The sequence below is a fragment of the Candoia aspera genome, chromosome 1 (assembly GCF_035149785.1).
Source record: "Candoia aspera isolate rCanAsp1 chromosome 1, rCanAsp1.hap2, whole genome shotgun sequence".
NCBI lineage: Eukaryota > Metazoa > Chordata > Lepidosauria > Squamata > Boidae > Candoia > Candoia aspera.
The window spans coordinates 21,079,049-21,104,241 of record NC_086153.1 but is presented as its reverse complement, the minus strand read 5'-3'; the positions used below and the strand labels follow the sequence as shown (position 1 = coordinate 21,104,241).

The window sequence follows — 25,193 nt, the reverse complement described above, 5'->3', positions numbered from 1 at the left end:
CTAAATCCCTCTGCAGCCAATTGCTCTTTTGATTTCATCTTAAATTCTCCATGTTCCTGTTTAAAAACTCTTGATAAGTTAACCATTTTTCTTTACATACTGTTTATTTCCTGTAAAATGCTTCATGCTGAGACCCATAAAGGAATTTTTGGGTACAATCTGGGTTTGTTTGTTTGTTTATTTATTAAACAAATTTATAAGGCCACCCAACTCACATACGGTGACTCCATAGTTATATCTGTTCTGTATTCTCAATTATATGGCACTTCTAATGTAATGATTCTTAAAATAAAGTTAAAATTAATCTTAACTTTATCATACCATAGAAAACCATGCCATCTGAACCTCAGATCATGCCCTTCTCATTCTGAAATTCTGAAGTATAATTTTCAAATCACAGGAAGTAATAATTCCTCTCTGTTCTGCTTAGGTCAGATCCCACCTGAAATACAGAGTCCAGTTCTGGATTCAGAGAAATTGAAATGGGTTCAGAGAAGGGAAACAAAGATGGTCAAGAGGTGGGAAACTATTGAATGAGGAAAAATTGAAGGCACTTTAGTCTTGGGAAAAGATGACAGAGAAGAGGTATGATAGTAGTTTTCAAATATTTGAAAGGATATCATATAAAAGAAGGTCAGAGACAGAATCTGTTATCTCTGATTCTAGAGTGCAGAACACAGAAATGTGGAGTTAAGTTACAGGGAGGCAGATTCTGATTAAATATTGGAAAAAACATCCTAACAGTAAGAGTAATTTGACAGTGGAACCAATTATTCAGAGGTGATGGATTCTCCTGCATTGGATTTGTTCATATGGAGTCAAGACAGCCATCCCTCTAGGATGTTTTAATTAGGATTCCTGTCCTGAGCAGGGTGTTGGGCTTGATGGCCTAAATCAGCATTTCTCAACTGTGGCAACTTTGAGATGTGTGGACTTCAACTCTCAGAATTCCTCAGCCAGCAGGGTAGCTGGGGAATTCTGGGAGTTGAAGTCCACACATGTTAAAGTTGCCACAGTTGAGAAACACTGGCCTAAATGACCTGTTCCAACTCTGTGATTGCAAACCTGTTTCTAAAATTTACATTATTAGTTTGGGAAGTGTATTTTAATAGCAACAACATATAAATTCGTGATGTTACATTCCTCTCTAAATTCCGTGGGGCAAGATTGTGTGTGAAATACAATAAAAATCTACTCCAGTCGCTTGCTATTACAGCACTAAAATCCGCATATATGCAGCTCTTACTTCCAACCTCCGGGGGGGGGGGGGAATAAAGCAACTACGACTTCCCCAGGCGCTGCTTAACACTGACTATCTGTACCGTCATAGGAGAAAGGCGCGTCTCGATCGCAGCGCATGCGTGCTGGCTCTACCCGAAGGCGAGGTGCATCGACATAGAGAAGTCCCACCCACCGCCCGTAGAGCGGCCAAGACTCAGCCCGAGGGTCCTCTCTTCCTAGTGATGGAAGCGCTCCGGGCTGCGGGACGAGCTGTGCTCCGGAGTCCCAGCCTCGCCCGCCACCGCTTGGGCGTCGCCCGCCTTCGCCGCCACCGACAAGGTGAGTGCGAGAAAGCGCCTTACTGGGCGCTGCAGGTGTAGCGCCGGGTTGCTAGGAGACAGCAGGACGCCCAACCAAGCTGCTCCTCCTTTCCCCACGGCCGCTGTTCCTTGTCTCCTCGTGGGACACTCAGGGGACTCTCAGCGGCTCCTCGTGTAGAGCCTGCCCCGGCGATCCGAACCACCACGGGGGCTGGAAGGGCGAGGAACGTTTCTAGGAGCTCGTGGTGGGGACTGGAGTTGGGGGGCGCTACTTTTTCTGGAGCGCGAAATTAATTGGTGACGCTCCAGTCTCCCCAGCTGCGATGGAGCCCCAAGGGAAGAAGACTGTAGGGAGGAGGCAGTTTACTTACCAACGGTAGGCGCCTTTGGGTCACCTGGATGGAAGAACCAAGTCAGCCTCCTCCCCAACACAGTGGAGCTAGCACTGTGCTGGGGGACTGAGATCCTCTTAAATATCAGATGCCCCGGGCTGTGTAGCTGCTCTGGCGCTAGGTTCGTTCAACACCCTCAATCAGATTACAGTGGTGAAAGACCTAACTGCTGCTTTTGCACAATGCACAATACTCATAGTTTGCTTAGCTTTAATTTAAGGTGATTTTCCCTTATCTATGACAGACTTATCTATGACAGTTTAATACCAATGTAGCCTGCTTGTCACATTTATGACTTTAAAATCTGAAAGGCACTACCTGCTGCTGGTTAAACTAAAGGCTCAGTGGAGGAAAGATGATGGAGGTAGGAGCAAATGCAGGAAGATTTTTTTAGATGCTTTCCACTTTTTAGAGCTGATGATAGTGCTCTCATCTGTGGACAGTAGTTGTACCTGACTGATGCTCTTCATCTGTCTTATATCCTCACAGTGAGAGGAACAGTAGAAAATGGGCATGCAAGCAATGGAAGCATAGAAACACAGCCCTTAAAATCTTTTGTTTTGGTCCAGTTATTGGTTATTTCCTACCAGAGGTGTTCACAAGGTGGGTGTGTACAAATGTCAAAAGCAGCATTGGGTTGATGCGATAGGAGCTTCTCCCTTTTGTCTGTGCATAGCGATGTTGCACATACAGGCTAGACCTTGCAACCTGAGATTACTTCTGTCATTTTGAGGAAAATGGTGGGTCCTATAGAAGCCTGCAATTCCAACTTGGCATAAATTGTGGAAGAAATATATAATTGTTTCCTCTTTTTCCAGCCCCACCCACATATGAGGAAGATGGTATTAAGATTGGAGGGCCCAAAGGTTTGCAAAACCAAAAAAATCTTTAGAGAAAACTTCCGTATTTTATATGCAGAATAGTGATAAAATACCTGAATTCTTGCTGCTGAGGGGTTGGCGTGGCATTGCTTTGGCTTCCATCTCTATTAAACTGTTTTTGTCTTGTGCAGAACTCCCTGAATCCTGGGCTGACATGCGTGAGCCCCTCTTGGAAGGCATGAGTTTTGCCCTGAAGTACTTAGGCATGACATTGGTGGAAAAGCCCAAAGGGGAGGATATGGCAGCAGCTGCCATCCACCGGATCATTGCCATGGTAAAATATGTCTTTCTCTTCTTGTTCCACCCCCACTCCCACCCCCACCCCATAAGACAGGCTGGTAATGGCAGTCCCAAAGACTTTCATGCCTCAGCATTTCATGAACAAGCAGGTCTCAAAGGTGGGGTGAGATTAAAGCTTGACTCTTCAAGCCATGGAGGAGAAAATGGGTGGCAGCTCCCATTCTTTTTATTCAGCTTTGTATATTGCTGTTCTAATGTTTCAAACCCTTTATAGGTTCAGAGGTAGCATATTAGCTATCTTAGCTAAATAGAACTTCTGTATTCACATGTAGTGTATGTTTGAGTAGAGTTTGAAGGGTAGGGGTGAATAACTGTGATCTAAATCTGGACATGGGCTTTATGGATGCATTACTTCATAACAGGTGGCTGGCTTTGAATACTGGCTTTGACCCAGAAGAGGTAGTTTTACATTCACCTCCACAATCATTTCTTGATCCATTTCTTCTTATCCTCAGGCTCGGGTGGGGCCTAAGAAGTTCCAGAAGATGATTCTGACTGTGTCACCCAGAGGCCTCTCTTTGCAAGATGCTGAGACCAAGGAAACAATTGAAACCATCTCCATTTACAGGTGTGGGTTCATGCAAGAAGCCTGCATTCCTGGTGGAACACTGCTGATGAACAGATGGATGGTTAAATAGCCCATTTGTTCCTAATTGTTCCTGTATGATTTATCAAGAAGCACCACTGACTGAGCAAAATTTTAAAGTGCATGGCTAAAGTGCATGCAGAGGCTACATGAATCTTTCCTTATGTGTGCATGGCGAGTTATGCAGTATAAGAAACTAATTAGCTGGGGCTAATTTGAAAGCTCTCCTGAAGCATATCCTTTCGATGTAAAATTTGCCTTCCTATGCAGAGGAACTTACTGGTTGGGCTTATCACTTTTCGTACTGCTAATTTAGGGAAGATGCTCGTCATACCTGCACACTGGGAACTTCTTGCTCTCTCCACTTTTTCATGGGCTTTCTGTAACTCAACTTCTTTTGCTCATTTTTGCTAGGAATTTTTTGCTGCTGTAAGAAGTGACCTACTTTTTTATGCTGAGGGCTGTACTTGATGTTTAAATGGTATAATAGGAGATGCGCTGTAAGAAGTGGGTCAAGCCAGGGCTGAAAAACAGGCAAGGCTCTACCGAAAGATTTTAAAATCTAAGGAACCATCTTCCATGGTATTAAGCTGTATCGCAATTCCATGGTATTAAGCTGTATCACAGCGAAGCATAACAGGGTGTTACTATTTTAAAGCATTTTCTTAGAAGCCAAAAACACCCCCTCCCCCCAGTTTTTGCTTTTGAGAGTTCAGTAGCATTTCAAAAAAGGTCTTTAGGAGCTGCAACAAACTATCGGGCCTCATGTCAGCTGTGGAAGCCTACTTTTGCTCTTGCCTAACTGGCAGATTATCTGTACCCCCACAATTCATGGGGTTCTTCCTATGCTGCTTGGGTCTTCGTTAGCAATGTGTCCTGTCCCGAGCCCTTTCCTGGCTTTGGCACATACTGCCTCTACCCTTCATACAGGCTTATAAGGAGCAAGCCCAGCCTTTTCTTTTGCAGGATTTCCTACTGTACCACAGACAAGCTGCAGAACAAAGTTTTTGCTTATGTGGCACAGAACCCTCAGAGCGGTGCACTCGAATGCCATGCTTTCCTATCACCGAAGAAGAAGATTGTAAGTTCCTGTGACTTCAGTGGGGAGGGAAGAGGATTCATTCTCTGGCTTATTCCAATCCTGCTGTTTGCCTTGAGGAGGCGGTCCTGGCTGCCTGTGCCTCAGGAGGGGGGAATTGTCATCTTGGTTTCTGCTTGGCCTGCTGCTCCTGTGTACTTTCCCTGACCATTTTTTCTTTCCGTGTCTTACCTCATAGGCCCAGGCTGTGACTCTCACCGTGGCACAGGCCTTCCAAGTGGCCTTGGATCTCTGGCAAGCAGCACAGGCAGGTATGATCAATAGGTACACATTCCTGTAATTGTTATTGAGAAGTAATTGTTATCGACGCCTTTCCCCCACATTTTGGCTGTTCTGAACTCCCCGCCTTTCCCTAATCCAGAGGGAAGTGAGATGCAGGAGTAAGGATTAATTCCCTGAATAAGGTCTGGCTAGCCTGTGAAGCTTAGATGGCTGGCTAAAGGATGGCTAGTGATGAGAGGAGGGGATCTTCACATCCTCAAGGACACTTTCAATATTATTATGAAGTTGGGAGGGCAAATCAGTTGCGGGGTATCTTTTCCCTTCAGGCTCCAGGGAGGAAGAAAAGCACCTTCCAAGGCCAATGTGCCCCATAGAAAGCACTTGTCAGCCAGTCAGGACACCTCTGGGCAGCCCCCCGTTCAAAACAGACTTTGAGGTATGGTATGGTTCATGGCCTCAGCTCCTTTCCCCCTCGTTTTGCACGTAACCCATTGGCTATGACGGCCAAGAGAGGTTCCCCGCATTGGAAGCAGGTGAGTGCATCAGAGGAAAGGAGCCATAGTCATGCTTTTGCTTACCCTGTGGGGAGCATTGGTGGGACCAAGTGTTTCATGATATTCTCTGTCTCCAGGATGAAGATGATGAGGAAGGAGATCTTAATGAAGCCTTCTCTGGGTAGGCATTTGATGCCTATGTCAGGTTCAGGCCTGGGAGGCCAGAGCCCCGGGTGTCTCAAGGCTGGGAAATACTTGGCTGGAGTCCCCCGTGGCTGCAAGACTAATTGACTAAGTAGCCTGGCAGGTGTGTGGGTGGATAGGGGTAGGTTAGACTTGCCTTGTCTTGCTGCTGTAATGTGTCTTTGCTTTCTACTTCAAAGCTGCATGGAGGAGGGGGACTGCCCCACCACAGGTAATAAACTCGCTGTCTAACTTTGCCATCACCATGTTCACTTTTCCAGGTTTACCTCGTAAAAAAAGTGGGAGTATGGAAGCCTGCTAACGTTTCTGTTTTGTCCTGTCCACAGTGTCCACGGTTAGCCTCCTTTCTTGATTGTGGTGGGAGAGCAGTACTGTAATCCAAAATTTTCCAAAGCTTGTTTTTCCTTGTATTTCTCACTATATGCCCCAACTGGAAGAAGGCACCTCTCACCTCAGTGGTTTTACTGATAACTTTGTATTTCAGATGCAGGGAGCCTTACCTTTGGGAGCTCCCCAGACACACAACTCCACTCAGTGGCAGCCTGGGGATGCAGTCCTCCCAGCAATTGCCTGCCTCCAGGGACACTTTTCTAAATCTCCTGTGGCTGTCATCACTATTCATCTCCAGCACCACTTTGTTATCTGCAGTGCATAAAGAATGGGCTGACTTCCTTCTCTCCAGCCATAGGCCCCCTTGCCTTTAATTACTGTGTGTTGTTCAGAACTTCAAGTCAATACCTCCTAGAAGCATCAAGGTGCCCAATAGTTCTCCAGGCACTTCATTGGTTCTACTCCAAAAACTATATTCTGCAGGGATGCCAGAACCCCTGTGCTCGGTAAAGGCAATAGATACTTTTTTTATACTAGGGCATTGCCCTGAATACAGAGGTAGGTGCTATGTAGCAAAAGCAATCAGACTTGTAATCAGTTTCTTGCCCCACTGAATGGGGGTGGGGGGGCCTTGTGGAGGTAGAAAAGTTCTGGCTTCTGTTTTACTTGAGAGGGTGATCCCCCGCCCCCAATCACTCATCACTGCCAAATCACAGCTTTGTAGCAAAAGACTAATTTTTAATGTCATTTTTAAAAGTAAATAAATATTTCTACTGTTGTATTTGGCCATTTTTTTCTTTCAATTGTTTCATCTAAGGTTGATGAACAAGGGAGAGGGAGGCATTGGGAAGGCTGTCCCCTGGGAGTCAATTTCAGCATAATATTCTGTATCACAAGGTTTGCTTTCTGCTTAGACCAGACACCCAGAGCGATGAATTCCCCCTACTCTGTTCTCTTGCCCATTCCGATGGAAGGGGAGAAGCAGCATCTGGCCTTTGATAGTATCATGGGTAGCTCTTGGTACTATGTCAGATGAAATCTTTTGGTCTTTGTTGGGGTCTCCAAGCACAGTTGATTCTTCTCCAGTGAGTTCTTTCTGCTGCTCCTCTCCAGTTGCTCCTCTTAGGTAGCAGTCTTCAGAGTCTTTGCAGGAGAGGGAACTTACGGGTCTTTCATTGCCTGGCAGATCCTCAAGGCAGTCTCAGTATGGGCACCTGCTTCCAGGAGGGGATCATCAGGAGATTGTGTATGTGTTACTGTGTACCTTGAAGCAACAAAATAATGAATGGGGTTTGTTAATGAACATCTTTATCAACTCTTGATTTCAAGTCATTCTCACTGCTTGAGGCCAAAAAGGAGGTTCTTGGTCCAGCTGTTTGGGACTAAAAGGGATGTTGTGGACCAAGCAGTTTTTTCCCTGCTCTGCTGCAATATAATTTCAGTTGGACTGTGTGGTAATTCCTGGTGAAGAGGGTGGTCATGATAATGAATGTACCTATGGTTTCCCCCCCCCCCCCAGTTTTGAGACTTGTTGGAGGTAGACGCTCTTAGCCAGGGCCAAACATTCCTCCTACTTTTTGAAGATAGAAGTTATTTAAATCTGTATTAAATATGTCCAGACAACATGATTAACCATGATTGAGCAAACCATGTTTCAGTCTCACTTTGGGGGTTTGCTCTTTGTACTGAACCACAAACTAACTATATGAGTTTGCACAGTTTACTGGGATAAAAGTTGGTTGGCTATTTTTGTGGTCTGTTATATAAACACAGATGTGGATTTTATTTATTAAGTTTTAAATTCACTAGAAGAGTTTTTCAGTATTTTGTAGCAAAAAGAGAGAGGGTGGGAAGGGAGTAACTGTGTTCATGGCTTCAGCGCTCTAGAAAGCAGTGTGTAATCATTTTGGGTGTCACGGCAGTGTCATAAATGTGACTGCCTTAGTTTTGTCAAGCGTATGTGTTGATGTCATTTCGGATGCCTGTTCAGCTATGACAGTTATCCAGAGAATTCACTAGCAGTGAAAATTTCCACTCTCATCAACGTACAAGGCGATTCTGCCTCATTTTTCATGGGTGCCAGGGTAGCCTCTTTATAGGAAAAATACCTGAATGGCACATTTGCCTGACCCTACGGTCGGTAACTTGTGAAGGATAAATGGATCCTGGCTCCATAGTTCTCCTTGCCTCCTATGCAGTCATGCCCTGCTCCACCCTCTGTAGTGCAATGCTCTCAGCTGAGGAAAGGCTAGGATTCCTGGAAGACCAGGGATGCTGCTGGTATTTCGTGCCACCGGTGACTCATCTGGCTCCCTCCTGACTTCAGGTGTGGTTTTGGGAATGGGATCTGGTTCTCCACTGGCATTAGCAATTTTACTAAGGGCTTGTTACAGATAGGAAATGCTGGCTGGGGGGAATTTGTGTAAATGTGGCAGTTCTCCAACTGGTATGTAAGAAGGAATTCTTCCAGCTCCTGTCTTTGTGGTTCTGGTGGGGGATTAGAGGGACAGGGAATAGCATTCTCAGTTGGGGTAGGGTTTAGGGGCGTCTGGCACATTGACTGGCACAAGAGTTGTTGGCACGAGGGAGATTAGCAGGACCTTACAAAGGACTAACAGCAGCTTCTGGCAATTCTGGTAGTAGGTGGTAATCTGAAAGAGAAGCTAACTCTAGAAGCTCACAATGATGCTGCTTCTTTCTACTGCTCTTCAGAGTAACATAATATTTTCCCAATGGGCACTGGAACTAAGTCCTTGCTTGGGGTGGGGTGGTAAGGACAGTGCAGAGTTCATCTTTTTCTCCACTCCTTGATGAAAGCAGACTACTGGACAGGTTGGAAACCTTTGTGTTCCTTGTATCCATCATTCATTTCAAAGTGCAGTTTGTTTCTCTGCCACTTGCTGGAGACATGGAGCCTGCATTTTAGGACTGCAGGCTATGCTTTAGGTTCTCATTCAGGGATGAAGGAAAATGTGGCCCAGTATAATGCCACTTCCCACATCAGCAGGAAGGAAGTCTTCACTCAAGTCTGTTCCCAGGTTAGCATTTCACGGTCCTTCCTGCTGCTGGTTTGAAGGCTTCTGCAGCTGGCTGTTCCTTGTGGCCCAGCCTTGTTTCTGTTACAACTTCAGGACAAGAGGTTAGTTAGAGGCCAGCTTCTACATGCACCTTGTCTTGGCAGCTGGCTCCATGCAGATCCCCTCCTTCAGGGCAAGAAGCTTTAATTCTTTGCATGCAGGTGAAGAGCCAGGCCCAGGGCCCAGCAATGTTCCAGCAGCCTTCTGGAGTGCTTCAAGCCTGTGGCAACAGCTATACTTCAATGATATTGATGGATGGTGATTTCTTCTGTGTGAGGGAGAGAGGTTTATGATAATAAGCAAAAAAAAAAAAAGTGCAGTGGCAGCTGATCCTCCTCTAAATTTCTACTTTCTATTCCCTTCCTGCCCATTTAATTTCTTTGATTGATCCTGTTCCTCTGTTGCACTCACAAAATGAAGTAATGAGGATTTTTGGATGAACAGAGTCTATCAGAGGGCCAAAACCACCTAAATGCCCAGTCTGGTGATCAGGGCAGGATATAAATATTCTAATGCAGGTAGTCCTTAGGTTACAACAGCAGTTGGGACCAAAATTTCCATTGCTAAGTGATGTGGTCATTAACCACGATGTCTTGTGACCATATTGCTTGGCGACAGCAATCTTGGCAGTCCTGGTTGCCATTGTAACCCCAGGTTGTTAATTGGGAAGAGGTGGGAGTCCCAAGTAAGGAGCATGGGGGGTGCCATGGGCAGGCACTATGGACCGCAGGGGGTGCTGTGGGGGGAGTGCTTCTGGGCGTGGACAAGTGCCATGGAGCACGAGTGAGCTGGCGGGGCTGTGGGGGGTGCTTCTGGGCGTGGACAGGCTGGTGGAGGCCACAGGCAGATTCTTTTGAGTGTGGGTGGGAGAGCTCAGGTGGGCGGAGGGGTGCTACAGAGTACAAGATCCCTAGGATCTTGTTTTTAAATAGATCCCTAGGATCTTGTACTCTGTAGCAGGGGTCCTCAGAAGAAAAAGTGGCGGGAGTGACTTACAGGAGTGACTTACGACCTTCCCTGCCAGTTTTCCCCATTGACTTTGCTTGTGGGAATCTGGCAGGGAAGGTCGCAAATGGTGGTTATGTGACCACAGCTTGCTGCAATGATGTAATCATGAGCTGGGCACCCAAGCGCCTGGATTGCGATCAGGTGACTGTGGGGACACTGTGTTGGTCGCAACTTTGCGGACTGGTTGTAAGTCCTCCTCATTCAGCGCCATCGTAATTTTGAGCGGTCGCTGAATGAGTGGTTGTAAATTGAGGACTACCTGTAAATAGATGAATTCTCATGGCTTTCATAACTCTCACACCAAAATTATTTTCACTGAGATTGTATTGCAGAGCCTGCCCTCTATCTACTCCACCCCACCTCAGTTGGTGTTTTTGTGCCTGTTCATGATGCAGTGTCATTTAGTAGTTAGGCCAATGTATAAACTTGGCTGAATGAAGTTATTATGGAATATGGCTGCTTCTCTTTGTACAGCAAGCTAGGTCATTCTGTCTTTTTATGTAGCATCTCTGTATAGATTAGGGTGGAAATGAACTAAAGCAGCTTATTAAGTCTTATGCTTAAGAACAAGCAAATCATCCAGTCAAGACGGTATCCATCCAAATGTTTATAAAGAGTTCAGCTGAGCTATGAGAATGTTGATCAAAGAGATATAAAGAGATATAAAACATTCTTAATCATTCTGTACCAGATGATTAAACAGTTAACATTGGTTTTTTAATAGATGGGGTCCTAGAAATTATCAGTCATTTCACATCTAGAATTGGGTCTTTATCCTTAGAAATCTAATTCATTACAGTTTTAAACCTTCAATTTTGGCCACCATGTTTGCTTTCTTGAAAGGAATGACCATGTTTGGATTTTCTTCGTTTAGAACAAAAGGTATATGGGATATGTCAGAGGTGTGTTAAATTATGCCCGATGTTGAAAATATTCCTAAGGAGAAGCACTCTTCCTTGTCATCCAGGTAGAGAGTGTATTTTTTAAGGTTTTGATGAGCTACAACTCCCAGTAGCCCAAACCAGCCCCAGCTAGCATGAAGAATGCTTAGAGTTCTAGTTCAGCAATATCTGGAAGGCCACAGATTATCCCTGAGGTCTTCAGCGCATTATGGACTGATAGGTGAGAATTACAGGATAAGTTAAAGTGATGCTCTACAAGCGGAAACTCATATTCTTGGGGCACGTGTTGTGAACAGACAATGGACTAGAAAAATCATGCTTAGGAAGGTTAATGAAGTAAAAGAAGACAACAGATAAAGTGGATGTGCAGAATCAAATACAGCATATTACAAGAATGCTCATGGAAGACCTGCATGCTATTACGAAAAACAAGCTGAGGTACCAAACATTTGTCCATACACCAAGCAGAAGTCAAGCCCAGCTCAATGGTGTCTTAACTAATTGGATACTAAATGAAGGCATGGAATTTTCAAACAAAAGATGGTTATCAACATAGGTCACTTATAAAAATGATTTGATACATTCATGGAAGCTTAACTATGGCTGCTAGTCATGATACCTAGCTGACCCCAGTATGGGAAGCAGTATACTCAGTTCCAGTTACTAGGGAATGTAAGGTGGGTGGGTTAGAGTATTCTGCTGTCCTTGTATTCTGCTATCAGTTTCATGTACATGCCTGGCTGCTATGGCAACAGAATGCGGGACAAAAGGCCCTTAATTTGATCCAGTGTCATTCTTAACACTATTTTATTCATCCATCCAATGGCTAATTCTCTGGGCCAATGGCAAAATTACTATACCATTTAAAAGCGTAAGAATAATAGAACAGTAAAATGCAATTAGTAGCACAGAAAAGGTAATAATGTAAAGTTAATGATATATAATACAATAATATATAATAATGTAAAGATAATAATAGGTAATGTAAACTGACTGCACAAACTTCAAAACTGAATTTATGGGTAAGAGGCCATCTTAACCTGGTAGGTGAAAGACTGAACATAGGCTACAGATATAAATACGAGGCAAAGCATGTGCTAGCCTTGCAAAAGCTTATCCTTCATGTCCCCTATGCTGGAGGTTCTTGATTCTCTTCAGAGAATCTTAATAGAATTAAGAATAATTTTTAATAGTAGTTAAGAATAACAGTTTTTCCACTCTGGGGTGCATTCTCATCCTGCAATGGTTAGAAGAAGTGTTTCTTTAGTAGTAGTAGTATTCTCCTTCTCCTTTGCCATTTCCTCCTATATACAGTAGCTCATCTTTCATTGCTACATTTGAGCACCCATCTCTCTCCTTTTTCCTCTGTAGTTCTTACATTGAAAAGATTCTTTCCTTCCTATTTCCAAAATGCAAGAAGACAACCGATAATGAAAGAGTAGAACTAAGTAAAGTATGAATTTCTTTTTGTTCTTTGCACTGGTAAAATCAATTGTACTTGATTAATTAAACTGTGATTTTAATGTTATAGTACAACGATCAGTCAAACACTTCTTCAAGATGGGGAGGGAAACTTGCGAATTATTTACAACTGACATTTCTTTTAACTGTTCCTGATGTGTGCACCATACTGCTACTGCCAGTCTGTGGGAGCTGTTGGATAATCATTCCAGAAACCTGCTGAGTGAGCAGAGATTTTACTCCTTCTCCCTCACTCCCTATTGGCTTGGAAATGTTACCTTCCTACCTTCAGATTTCTTCTCAAAACTCATGTTTTCCAAGAAGCCTTTATTACAATCCCTTATAACTAAACAACTGCTTGCATTGCTTATACTAAGGATAATGCTTTCCTCTTTGACCCTTACTTCAAATTTCTTCCCATTCTTCAACTGTTTCCACCATGTCCATTTTAGATCAGGGCAACTCCTACCACCCATCATTACTACTGGCCATGGTGGACTGGGCTGACTGGATGTGACCAATGTCTGGAGGACTCATCCAAACTGAAAAGTGCCAGTTCATGTGTTGCCACAATGACAACAACAGTAGAGTACAGTAGTCTGCCTTGATATAACACCACTTCCTGTAGATTTTAATAACTTCATAAAATTTGTTTCCTACATCAGGGAATGGGGAAGGAACAAAATTTACTCTCTCTTCATATGCATTAATCTCAGATTTAGACATGTAAGGTATATCCAGTAGATTCTGAAACTAGAATCCTTTCTCCTGGGAAGGCCAAAATTTCTCTGCCAGAAGGAATTTTGTGTAATCTTCTCGTCTTCATTTTAGAAAAACATTCCCTAGTTCCTCTGATTGTTCACATTGAGATTAAGCAGATCAGAGAGGTAATTTGTTGCACTTTTCCCCTCCTGATTGATTTGGAAATTAAGGTTAGGCTAACACTTCTCCTAATGGTGGGGTGCACATTCAAAGTATCATTTCACATAACCATATATTTACATTTTAATATTTTTATTTTAATATTTAATATCTTACATTTTTATATAAGATTTAGCATAACTTTTTAATAAGAGTGAAATGCTTTCAAGGAATTTGTTTGCAGTTCCTGACTTCCTTAGACTTTGAAACATAGAGTAACATCCAGGGGGTTGTATGAAAAAAGAGTGGTGTAATGGTTATGTTATTGAACAGGGACTGGAAAACTTGAGTTCAATTTAGGTTCATCCTGAGCCAAAAAAATTCACTAGGGGTCTTTGGGCCGTTCTTTCCCTCTCATCCTAGCTTTATTGTATGGAGAAATGGCATATGCTACCCATAAGCCCTGGAGGAAAGAGGATATAACTCTAATAAGCAAAATGATCCATTTTATCTGCCAGCTCACTTGTACAAAGTATATGCACACACTGGGTAATGTAATTTTTCTTGTTAATTACTTACAATGAAGCTGACAGCAGCAACTTTGTGTTTCAGAAATTGGCTCCTTTGTCTGACTTTGAAAGGCAGAACACAACAATGCTGCTGAGTTTGAAACACAAATCCTGAGTCAGCTTAGAGCAAGTTTCTCATAGTGGTGGGAAATGTTGTTGTTGTTAGTTGCCGTCGAGTCGTTTACAACTCATGGCGACCCTACGCATAACAGAATGAAATGTTGTTTGGTCTTGCGCCATACACCTGACTTGTTCCAAAGTTGGTGAGAAATAGAGACTGATAATGTTTGGTGGGAACTAACTAAATGTAACCCAATTACTTGCAACTAATAGAAAGATGGAGTGACCTTGTTCACTCATTTCTTACCTGATGTCTGTTTCTGTTCAATATTTTGCCATGCTAATATTCTAACAGCTCTGAGAGCATGTTGTTCTTGTTGTTAGTTTAGATTTTTTATCCTGCCTTTATTATTTTTATAAATAACTCAAGGTGGGGAACATACCTAATACTCCTTCCTCCTCCTATTTTCCCCACAACAACAACCCTGTGAGGTGAGCTGGGCTGAGAGGGAGTGACTGGCTCAAAGCCACCCAGCTGGGTTTCATGCCGAAGGCGGGACTAGAACTCACAGTCTCCTGGTACCATAACCACTAGACTAAACTGACTCTCAGTTGTTGTTGTTATTATTATTATTATTATTATTATTAATTTATTTTATTTATTTACTTATATTTAATGTTATTAATTAATATCTTTAATTTTATTCTTTAAAATTCTAGGCACCAAACTGGCAGCTGATCTTGAATTGGCATAGGTTCAAATATGCTAAGCTTGAAAGCTTGGTTTGTTTACACCAGTTAGGTTCATATTACATGCTAAGTTAAAAACAAAGCCACGTTATAGCTTGGGTGAGGGGTGGGGAATGAGAATGCAGCATATACTAATTGTAGTAAAGGACAATGCTGGTATGTCTAGCAGAGCCTTTCACCTTGTGCCACAGGTCCTCCTGAGGGCCCAGTGTGCCTGCGAACCTCTCCCAGTCAGTTTTCAGCCCTTCAGAAGAAAGACCGGTCTTGTACAGTGTGCCCCTCGCCCCTCCCTCCTTTGCCCAAGAACAATATTTACCTTGCTACGTAGTAGCCCCCCCGTGGGCCGCTCTGGAGTGCTGTGTTCTGAGGAAGGCTTGGTCTTCTCTTTATTATTGTTGGAATCATTGTCCTTAATGATGTCGTATTGCTTGCAGAAGAGTGCGATTACAGCTGAGGCGGGGAGGAAGGAAAAATGAAAAGATGATTGTGGGAAACTTGAATTCCAGCATTCTCCTTCATTTGAAAAGCTATGCTCCTTCATGCAAAATATGCTAGTCTCTCTCTCTGTCTCCCTCTCTCTCACACACACAACACCATCCCATTTTGGATATAATTTCTTCATCCCCAAATGTTCAGGTCTTTGTGCATGTGTATGATTTGCTGCATGTTGAGAATGCCTGGAGTGGGGGGGGGGGCAAGAGGCGGCAGTTATGTAGTGAGGAGGGGGAAATGTTAGCCAAAGAGTGGCTGGACTCATGTACTACCTTGAACTATGATTTTAACCCTGGTTTATTAACATTAACATCTAATGTGTACACAAACTACAATGGCCAGATTCTCCCAACATTCAAAGCCAATATTAAGCGCATCATGTTATGGCTTAGTGCGATGTATGAAGACAGCCCCAGGGACACTTGGGCTCTCTCAGGTGAGGAATTGGAAATGGCAAAAGCTCTTCTGAGGTTTCATGTGTTTCTATCTATCAAAGGTTGCCAGTCAAGAGTGGGTGTGATCATGCCATCCATAGTATAACTTGATACAACAGTGACATCTAAAGAGCAAAACCTGGTAATCCATTCCATAGAACTCCCATTTATCACATATATTCCTACCTGAGTATTTCCTGTTTTGTGCTCCTTTTTAAAATACTACAGTTTGCCCAAAGGGCGAAGTAGAGAGGAAAGCAGAAACACAACACTTTGCCAAAGCATACAGTACCAAAGGTCTAAACTGGTCAATACAAATATGAGTGATTAAATGCTGCATTTATAAAACTGCTTATATAGGTACTGTACCTTTTTTTTTACTTCATTGTTCTTATTCTACGCTGTTCCTTTTTTAAACTTTTTAGCTAGAAACATAGAGGTTAGTGATCATGATTTTAAAAACATATATTTTTAAAGCATTTCCTCTAATAATTATTTAGAGATGGGCAGAGAGAAACACAAACCATAGCTTGATACCCAAATCTTCAACTCCTTTCTTATGTAGAGCCAAACTAGTCCTATAAGGGGCAAATATCCAGTCATTATAATGGAGCAACTGGTGAATGATGTGAAAACGGAAATTGAGTGGAGATAAATATATTCCCCCATAGTATATCTGCTTACTCTCTGTTGGAGCAGTTTTTAAACTGAAAATGTTTTAAAGGGATAAATTCCATCTGCTTGTATAACCCTTGTGAATTGTTTGGTTTTATCAATTAAAGAGAAACTTGGAGAGAAAAACATTGGCATACTTCAGTAGTCTTGAATATGATAAATTGAAAAGACAGATTTGCAAAGGAATGGGGAATTGATACTAATTTTATTTCCATTATGAACTACCAAGTTATGAGTTCAAAATCTCTAGCCCAATTTTTCTCTTGCTGTGTCTGTGTTACCAGGGAAATGAGTTGTTTGCATCTTAAGGAACAAAGAAGCATTTAGAGTGTAGTACTGTAAGGTAGAAGCATGATCTGCATATTTTTGTTTGGACAAGGAAGGAAATGTTTGGGTTTGAATTAATTTAGAAATATCTGTTTAACCTTACATTTGCAGAGTTGTTTATGTACTGTGGCTCTAAGTGAAGAAAAGCACACATTGCTTTCACTTCCATTCCAGCTTCCATTCTTTTCATGATAAATATTATCATATCCAGGAGAAGTGATTTATGAACTGATCATTCCTAAGTTGAATGCTCTAGACACTGATCACAGCTGAAAGACCCTTCTTATTTTGGCCAGAAAAGTAGAAACTGACTTTTTGTGAAGCTGAGGCTTCCACAAAAATAGGTAATCATCCACTCACCATTAAAATTGTTAGATCACAGTAAAGCCCTAGTCATTCCAGCATACTATTCTAAGAGTGGCCAATCAGTCACCTACAAAACTCTAAAATGAAAGTTCTGAACAGAGGCTCTTTCCCTGTCAATCAACAGGAAAGAATAGCCAATTGCATTGGAAGTTTAAGGGTGGGGTGGGGGTTATGAAACACGGTGGAAGGGAGAAAGATGCAGCCTTGTCAGAAGAAGCCAGCCTTTGAACACTCAGTGTCCGCAGAGAATGAATAGCGTTATACAGAAAAACATATCACCCTTCAAAATTGGGGAGCCCAAATAAGGCCTATCATACTGTGGATACAATCACAAGAAACTGATCAGCAAATGAAGTACGCAACAGAGTTACTAATGGCTATCCTCATAGCAATTCACATTTTTAAAGGCTATGTAATACAAATATAAATAATGGATTAGCGTTTAGAACAAGGATGCAAGTACTGAACAGGCATGAAAACCATACAGAAATAATCGAAGAAGGATCTGGGAATTCAGGTGCAATTTCCAAACATCAACAGAGTTTCTTCAAATAATCAATTTCTTTTCAAAATGCAAATATAATGATTTGCTATAAAAATAGCATTTGTGATGATTAGTAAAAGTCAAACAAATGTTAAATGTTTGATTATGTCTGGTAGAACTGTTGTTCATACATGGACAATTGTATGTAAGAATGGCTAATCTGATAAATTAAGAATAAAAATATACAAAAAGCCATACAAGGGCCATATACTGGAGAGGAAAGAACAAATATGCTCTTCAAATAGAATCTGACAATTTGGGGGGAAATTAAGCAACTGAGGGGAAAACAAACATTTGAGATGCTTCAAGAATTCAGATTATTTAATTTGCAAACTAAAAATATATTAACAAGCAGAAATCTAAAAATGTTCTGGAAAAATACTCCTTTACAAAACATGTTTGCATTGAATTAAAGCAGTGTGGTCAGCCTGGATAAGTATCACTTACCAACTGTCAATGTTCTTAACATCATTACTGAATTTACCCATTTTTCTGAGTTCCACGCAATAAAATAAACCACAAACTGAGCAGATTTTGTTTGCGCAGTACTCTGACCCTCTCTCTCTTTCTCAGACACACATACACACACAAATAATATCCACTGTTGTGTATTATGACATAGAATTAAGTATAAAATTATGTCATAAAATTAAGTGTATGAAATACCTGGAATTTGTATATAACAATCTGAATTCTGGGACTTCACTATTTAATAGGCAATTAGCTGCTGCTCCTTTTTGTTTTCTGCACTTTAATAATGGGTTTATATTTCTGGGCTTTCATCTAAATTGGTCAAATACATCTAATAGTTGCAGTAGTGCTTCTTAGTGTGTTCTGCATAATCTAAGCCTTCAGATTTCTCTGTTTTGAAGTTCCTATGGTCTTCCATAGAACCTTTTAAAGGTGGCCCTGAGTATCTGATGGGTCAGAACTCATCCAAATTATAGATAAATGTTGAATGTTGTCAGGTAGAGCAAAATCACTAGATATCAAATGCTGACGCTAAGCATCGAGTATCGAATAATTTTGCAAATACTTGCTGTCAGGACCTTGTAGAAGACGTTTTTTCTGCTCTAATCATAGACCTAAGCAATATCCGATCCTAGAGACATAGAAAAACAACTTTGTGCATGCCGAGGAAATCCCTGACTTCCAGCCACAATCCTGCCTCAATCTGGAGAATCCGGGAGAACTCACCTGCCCACATAAGCAGCACAACCACAATGATGATAATCTCCCCGGTCTGCAGCTGCCGTTCTTTATCCAGCCCCTCCATTGTGATGTCCCCTGCAGAAACACAAGGCTGGAGCTTGGCAAGGGGAGCTTTCATGTTACTGAGTAAGACAAGAATTCCTCAGCACCTCCATGGCTGCTTTGCTTCACTTTTCCAGCAGGTCATCTCTCTGAGTGACAAGGAAGGAGCTAGGAAGGACCATCTTTCACCAAATATCCTTTGGTTTGTAAAAATTATGCATGTGCAGCTGGGAAATTCCCTGATTAAGAGAACATTACAAAGTGGCAGATGGGGCGGTGGGAGCTGACATTGCAGGGCTTTGTTTTTCATTGGGATGAGCTGGATGCTGGTGAGAGAATGCAACGCAGGGACTGGCCTTCTGCAAGCCACAAAGCCAGCTTTAGCAAGTGGGTAATGGATGAGATAAAAAAACTCGGCAAGCTGAAGCAAGCAGAAAAAGGGGAAGACGATGGATAAAGCAGATGGATGGGATCAAAGAAATTACTGAAATATCCTTGGAAAAGATACAAGGTATTGCTGGAGAGAGTTTGGTACGGCAGCAAGTTGTTTATGCAGTCACAATGAGTAAAGCCTGACTTGATGGCACCAAACTAACTAACAAAAAGGCTGTGAAGTTGGCGATAAAGAGAAGCAGATGGGTGATGAGGAAAGGGCAGTTTCGCTTACCTTGGTTAGAGCTGTTGGATGGAAGTCGGTCACTTTGCTTTAGTGTGCGAAAATGGACTCTCTTGCTAGCCTGGCTTTCTCCGTGGAGGCCAATGCTCTGGACTTGAATGATGTAGTCTGCATCCTCTGCCAGATCCCAGAGCACACAGGCCCTGTTTGTGGTGTTCACCTCCCGGATGAATCGTTGCATTTGTCCATCTTGTCGCTGCCAGAACCAGGAAGGTTGTTAAAGTTGGAGGCCAGCCAGGCTTAAGGAGAGTTACTTTTACTATAAGAGACTGCACAGTCCTAATCTGGGAGGGAAGTATCTGAACTGAAGGAGGTGATGGCCCACAGAGGGGTAAAAAGGGGGAGGTTCTGGCGGGTTGGGGTGTAAAGGCTTGATGCTACTTGGTCCCCCGAGGAGTGAGAGGCCTTCTTGTGGGAGTGCCTTGACCCAAGCTCACCTGCTGTGAAATGGCATAGCCAATTATGACATCTCCTTCTGGCACATCCCAGGAGACCATGGCCGAGTTTGCCTTGAGCTGTGTGACGGTCACGTTGACAGGTGACGGGGGCCGATCTATGAGATGCAGGAAAGTTATTGGTAGAGAAATCTCACCAGCTACTCTGTGTAGATATAAGCTCCCTACCGTTGTACAGAAACATACCTAAGCCCACAACCTAGCCTCAGAGCCCTGCAATCTGGGCAGAGAGGGGATTTCCTTTCTGACCCAGTCCACACAACTACACACAATGTGCTTAACCTAGTTTGTTTGTTTGTTTGTTTATCAAATTTGTCACTGCCCATCTGCTCCCACCAGAGGCACTCTGGGCAGTTATTGAATTAACCCAGTTTCTAGGTTTGCACAATCACAATATAATTAAATAGGGTGGGTCAAATAGTCTAACCAAAGCTAACAGTAACCAAGTTTAGCAAGATGCGCAAACACAGCCACTACTTCTTGAACCGACCCAGTTAAGTAAGGCCCAGCCTCAAAAGCTACCAGGTTGTGGGGGGAGTCATTATTCTTTAAAGAAGGATTTTTAAAGATCCCACCCATCTGGCTACCATCAAAGCTACTTGATATTCATGGTATTCAGCTTTTCTGCACATGGCCATGAGCCATCAATCTGGCTAGGAGCCCTCAGCAGCCTAGTGCAAGCCTGCCAGGCCAAGGGCTCAGGTGGGGTCAACTCTGTTCCCTGGCAAGTGTTAATTTGCTAATGGGAGGCTGGCAGCAGCGTATGGTGTGCCAGCCAGGGATGCAGCAGTGCCGGCAGCAAACTTGAACCAACAGACTTCACTGGGCCTGGGTGGCTGTTCCTTCTCATTTACTCTCCCCACTTTTCAGATGAAAAAGATGCATGGCTAATGCAGAGGGCAAGGAGATTTTTCTCCACTGAAGAAATACTAAGCTTCTCAGGAGATGGCACTGCCGACCTTGAGAATACAAAGTGAGGCTGCTGGTGAACATCTGGATACTTCCCAGCTCCCTGAAGAAGAAAGTTTTGTGGCTTTCTTCACTAGCCAGTCAAGGACAGAGGAGGGATGCCCCTGCCTTGTTTCGAGGCATGGCATAGATGCCTTTGTTGGCCTCTCACCCGGGCACTCTCAGGAGTTTCTGCCATTTGAGCAGGCGTGAGGCTGAGTTTCAGAAATATCGCTTACCTGGAAACAGGAGTAACCAGAATTTATTGTGAAGGTCAATAAATGGTATATTGCAACTAATATTGTTATACTGGATCTGTAGCCTTTATTTATGTATGGCATTTCTTTTCTACCCTTCTGCCAGAAAGGCTTCTATGAGGCTCACAAAAAATACTCAGGTGCCCATTCTTAATGTCCCAATGAATTTAATCTCCTCCTCTGCCATCACCCTGTCAAAAGGCAGAGGGAGCTTGGAGGGGAGAAGCAAAGCTGGTGGAACTGGCTTTAAAGCAAGATAATGGAGTTCCCTCTGCCATAGCCTGTTGAAGGAGCTGCTCAAGGGGAGGCAAAGCAGGACAGAATTGATTTCCATTTTTTGTGTTCTTTGGTTTTTAGGCTATATTTATTTGTTTGTTTGTTTGTTTGTTTATTTATTTATTTAAGAGATTTATATGGCCAGCCAACTTGGACAACGGTAACTCTGGGCAGTGTACAAAAAGCAAAACAAACAATTGTACATTAGTTAAAACCACACCTATAATTAATAGGCAATCAGGAACCCACAATATACATTACATGCTTCCAGCAGAGTCTCCAATCAACCTGGCCCCAATGCCAAGGAAAGAGCCAGGTTTTTAATGCCTTTCTAAAGGCCAACTGGGGGAGTGGGGGAGATCATTCCAGAGGGCAGACGCTCAATGGAAAAGGCTTGTTTTGCTACATAAAGGGCTGCTTTGTGACTGTGAAATCCAGGATATAAATTTAACAACACAATATTTTGTTTCACAGCAGGCCACGCTATCTAAAAACTAAATTTGTTCCTTTCACAGTAGATTCTGTGGTGAATATTTACAAAAATGAAAGCTAAGCAGGAACCTTGTATATCAAGAGGCACCAGAAATGGACAGAACCAGAAAAATCCTACTTCCTCCCCAAATTCCACATTCATAAAAAATAATGAGCATTGAATGTGCTCAGTAACCATATTGTTGAGTATCAGTTTGAAAACCTGGATGGGAATAGATTGGCAAGGGGGAAGGGAACATGGCTACCTATCTGGTTATTAGAACCCTGAATCAGAACAGTCCTATTAGGAGAAGTGAGTACGCTGCAATAATTTATCCTATGGATCATCCTGTGCCAGTGAATTCCAAAGATCAAAATGTTTCTGGTTGCTTTTTGCTATATATTCGTTTTGTTTTTTAATTAATTTGCTCGGAAAGATGGAGAGAATGCCCAAATGCTTCATGGGTCAACATTCTTCAGAGGGAAGCAGAAGGCTGAAGAAGGAAATACTGGGAGGAAACTATAGAAAGGCTTGGCACTGCTGGGGAGGGTGATCAAGTATGTGACTCTGTTGGTCAGAAATGCCTCTTTTCATCTGCTTCTTACTTTGGATCCTTTCCAGATCTCCTAATGGAAATATACTAACACCAGGGGCCTTGCAAATTTGGCCTGTACCACACTTACTGCATCAGCTGTTTTCACATTATTATCTGTTGCTGATTTTCTGACAAATGGGGCAGCACACCCATTAGCTGTTACTTGAACTCTGCTACTCTCTCATATTTCACCCATTTCATTAATGAAACCATTTGTGTCACTATTCTGAATGCAGCTTTGTCCCTTTGTGGGTAATTGTCCTGCTCTTCCTTGAGCAACAGACCTTTCCTTCCTTGGCCACTTTAGTCACCTGCTCCTGCTCCATCTGGACTCCCCTTCCTCACCCTGTGGTCATCTTTTCTGAATCTCTGGACCAGCTAGCTTTTAAACGTCTGATTTTTAACTCTATTTTATAAATATAAAGCATTTGAAGAGACCAATTGTAAAGTGGGATATAACTATCCAAAAATAAATAACTGGGAATTAGGTTTCTTAGGTTCTTGTTGTCAATGCAGTCATCTCTGCAACATTATGATCTCCAGATGTGTGATGCTAAAACTTCCAGAATTTCTAGCCAGCTTGGCCAGTCAGGCTTAAAGGGTGCCCACTCCCATTCAAACAAATATATTCTGGAGCTATTCCTCTTGCTTGTTCTGTGTCCATCTCCAAATATATCTTCTTGACAGTGTTAATATTTTTATGAATGCAAGTAAAATTACAGTAGCACTAGGAATCCTAGAACACAGTAGGGCTAGGCATCCTGCAGGTTGCAGCCAGGCTCCTCATGGGCAGCAGCTGGGGTATGGCTGCTTTGCTAATGTAGACACTTTGCTAATTTTATCTAAATGTGTGAATCCCTCCCACCTGGTTATGCCAGAAAACAGATAGTTTCCTAGCAAACTGCATATGGCTTACTGTAAGCTATAAAACCATGTGAATAGTGCTACTGTAATTTTACTTGCATTCATAAAAATATTAACACTGTCAAGAAGAAATATTTGGAGATGGACACAGAACAAGCGAGAGGAATAGCTCCAGAATTTATTTGTTCAAATGGGAGTGGGCACCCTTTAAGCCAAATGCTTAAAGGCATGAAATGCTTAGGCAGGAAAGCTGGCTGGGTGACTTTGGGCCTCTCAGCCCAGCTCACCTCACAGGGTTGTTGTGGTGGGGAAGAAGTATTAGGTATGTTCACCGCCTTGAGTTATTTATAAAAATAATAAATGGAATTTAAAAAATCTAACTGCCCCCCCCAAAAAAAATGCTGCTCTGAGATGCAAAAGGCTGTGCATGATCTATCCCCTGACAGATCCAGCACTTTGACCTCAGCATCTATGCCCTTACCAGGGGGAATGCATTGATGCCCACATCTGGACATTTTTTTGTATTTGTACCATTTGGACATTTTTTTTTCTCCAACATGTCTGAGCTATTATCTTAGCACATATTTCTATTTGCCCCACCCTACCCCCAGCTTCCAAAAGCAGCAAATAGCATTTCATGTCTAGCAAGGGTAAAAAAATTGTGTTAGTCTGTGCATGCAAGCATCTGAATATGTACTATTGGTGAATGTGTATGTGAATGGGGTTGTGATTCATGTGGGCCTTGATCTAGCATCTCAGGCAAGTGGAGTTGAGTGGAGCAAGTGATTGCTTCCTTTCTACCAAGTGCCAGATCCCTTCCTCAGTATGGCTCAAGAACTGAAATGAAATGTGGGCATGTGCTGTGGTGTTTGCTTGTTTGTTGCAAGGTGCCAAGTACATACTTCCAAAAAAAACTTTGCAACTGGCAGAGCAAGAGCACTTGGGTGAGGACTTCAGAGAAAGACCTAACAAGGCCAAATGGCAACACCCTTGAGTCAAGCTTTTACTGTAATGAAATTGGCTGGGATTTTGGTCTTGGGCAAAGGGAAGGATTGTGTGGGGAAGGTTTGAGAAGGGACGTGAGGCAGCTCAGGTGCTGAAGGTATTTCTTGGTTCCACACCTCATAGGACTGAGTTGTCCCAAAGGGACTTTGTTCTCTTGTCCAGTGACACAGCTGGGTCTACCCGTCCCTCTGTAGAAGCACGGGCAGGCAGGCGGGCAGGCAGGTCTGAGCCCCTCTCCCTGCACCATGGTCAAAGCATCACTGAATAGTGGCCACCGAAGCAGGAAGGCACAGGGGACCCAGTTCAGCACCAAGGCTAGTGACCGCGGAGTGGGCTGGGCCGGCGCGGAAGGGCGCCGAAAGACGAAGTGCTGGAAGAAGTGGCGGTGGGGGATCTCAGGATGGGGATCTCGGTCGCCGGTCCAGACCCACTGAGGAGATTCTCCCTCCCACCTGCGTCTCCGCCACTTACTTGCGCGCACAAGGCACAGGTCGCAGCTGACCAGGACCAGGACCGCGGCCGGGCTGAGGTACGTGGGGATTGGAGCCATGACCGCGGCCGGACGCAGCAGCTGCTCATCGAGTCGGGCGGGGTGTCGGCGCAGTTTCGAGTTCGGCGGGAGCCCCGCGAGAAGGGGTCTTGACCGCTGTCTCCGGGGCGCTCAAGGTGGCGAGGGGCGCGCGGAGGGAGCCGCAGTGTCCGCCGCAGGGACGAGCGCCACGCTCCCCCCGTCAGCAGTGGCGCCCGAGCTCGGCGCCGAGCCGCCACCTGCTCCTCCGCCGCTTGGCGGCTCCATCAGGCGGGCCCGACGCCACC

The 25,193-nt window shown here is 43.4% G+C and overlaps 2 protein-coding genes across 4 annotated transcripts; one reads left to right on the top strand and one right to left on the bottom strand.

The window, feature by feature from the left end:
* The first annotated feature begins 1,390 nt into the window (after positions 1-1,390).
* On the top strand, positions 1,391-6,793 carry LOC134494371 (low density lipoprotein receptor adapter protein 1-like). Of its 3 annotated transcripts, XM_063299519.1 has the most exons (7): positions 1,391-1,560; positions 2,946-3,088; positions 3,570-3,682; positions 4,667-4,781; positions 4,978-5,050; positions 5,348-5,457; positions 5,653-6,793. In XM_063299519.1, exons 1-7 carry the CDS (start codon positions 1,464-1,466, stop codon positions 5,698-5,700), a joined length of 699 nt encoding a protein of 232 aa, XP_063155589.1. In that variant the 5' UTR covers positions 1,391-1,463; the 3' UTR covers positions 5,701-6,793. The 3 variants fall into 3 exon arrangements, with proteins under 3 accessions (XP_063155589.1, XP_063155598.1, XP_063155580.1); XM_063299528.1 differs by lacking the exon at positions 5,348-5,457; XM_063299510.1 differs by lacking the exon at positions 5,653-6,793 and having other exon boundaries at positions 5,348-5,634.
* A 2,565-nt stretch (positions 6,794-9,358) lies between these two features.
* Positions 9,359-24,927, bottom strand: FNDC4 (fibronectin type III domain containing 4). The gene is made up of 6 exons (XM_063303790.1): positions 24,849-24,927; positions 19,943-20,058; positions 19,497-19,701; positions 18,773-18,862; positions 15,054-15,187; positions 9,359-9,394 (listed from the first exon to the last, which is right to left on the bottom strand). The coding sequence occupies exons 1-6, from the start codon at positions 24,925-24,927 to the stop codon at positions 9,359-9,361; spliced, it is 660 nt and encodes a 219-aa protein (XP_063159860.1).
* Between the last annotated feature and the right edge of the window lie 266 nt (positions 24,928-25,193).

Excerpts from the sequence above, each read along its gene's own strand:
- FNDC4 (XM_063303790.1), bottom strand. The coding sequence starts at position 24,927 with ATGGCTCCAATCCCCACGTACCTCAGCCCGGCCGCGGTCCTGGTCCTG. Across the intron at positions 20,059-24,848 it reads CCTGTGCCTTGTGCGCGCAA|ATCGGCCCCCGTCACCTGTC; the intron begins GTAAGTGGCGGA and ends TGCATCTCATAG. Across the intron at positions 15,188-18,772 it reads TGTGCTGCTTATGTGGGCAG|CTGTAATCGCACTCTTCTGC; the intron begins GTGAGTTCTCCC and ends TCCCCGCCTCAG.
- LOC134494371 (XM_063299510.1), top strand. The coding sequence starts at position 1,464 with ATGGAAGCGCTCCGGGCTGCGGGACGAGCTGTGCTCCGGAGTCCCAGC. Across the intron at positions 1,561-2,945 it reads CCTTCGCCGCCACCGACAAG|AACTCCCTGAATCCTGGGCT; the intron begins GTGAGTGCGAGA and ends TGTCTTGTGCAG. Across the intron at positions 5,051-5,347 it reads CTGGCAAGCAGCACAGGCAG|GCTCCAGGGAGGAAGAAAAG; the intron begins GTATGATCAATA and ends TTTTCCCTTCAG.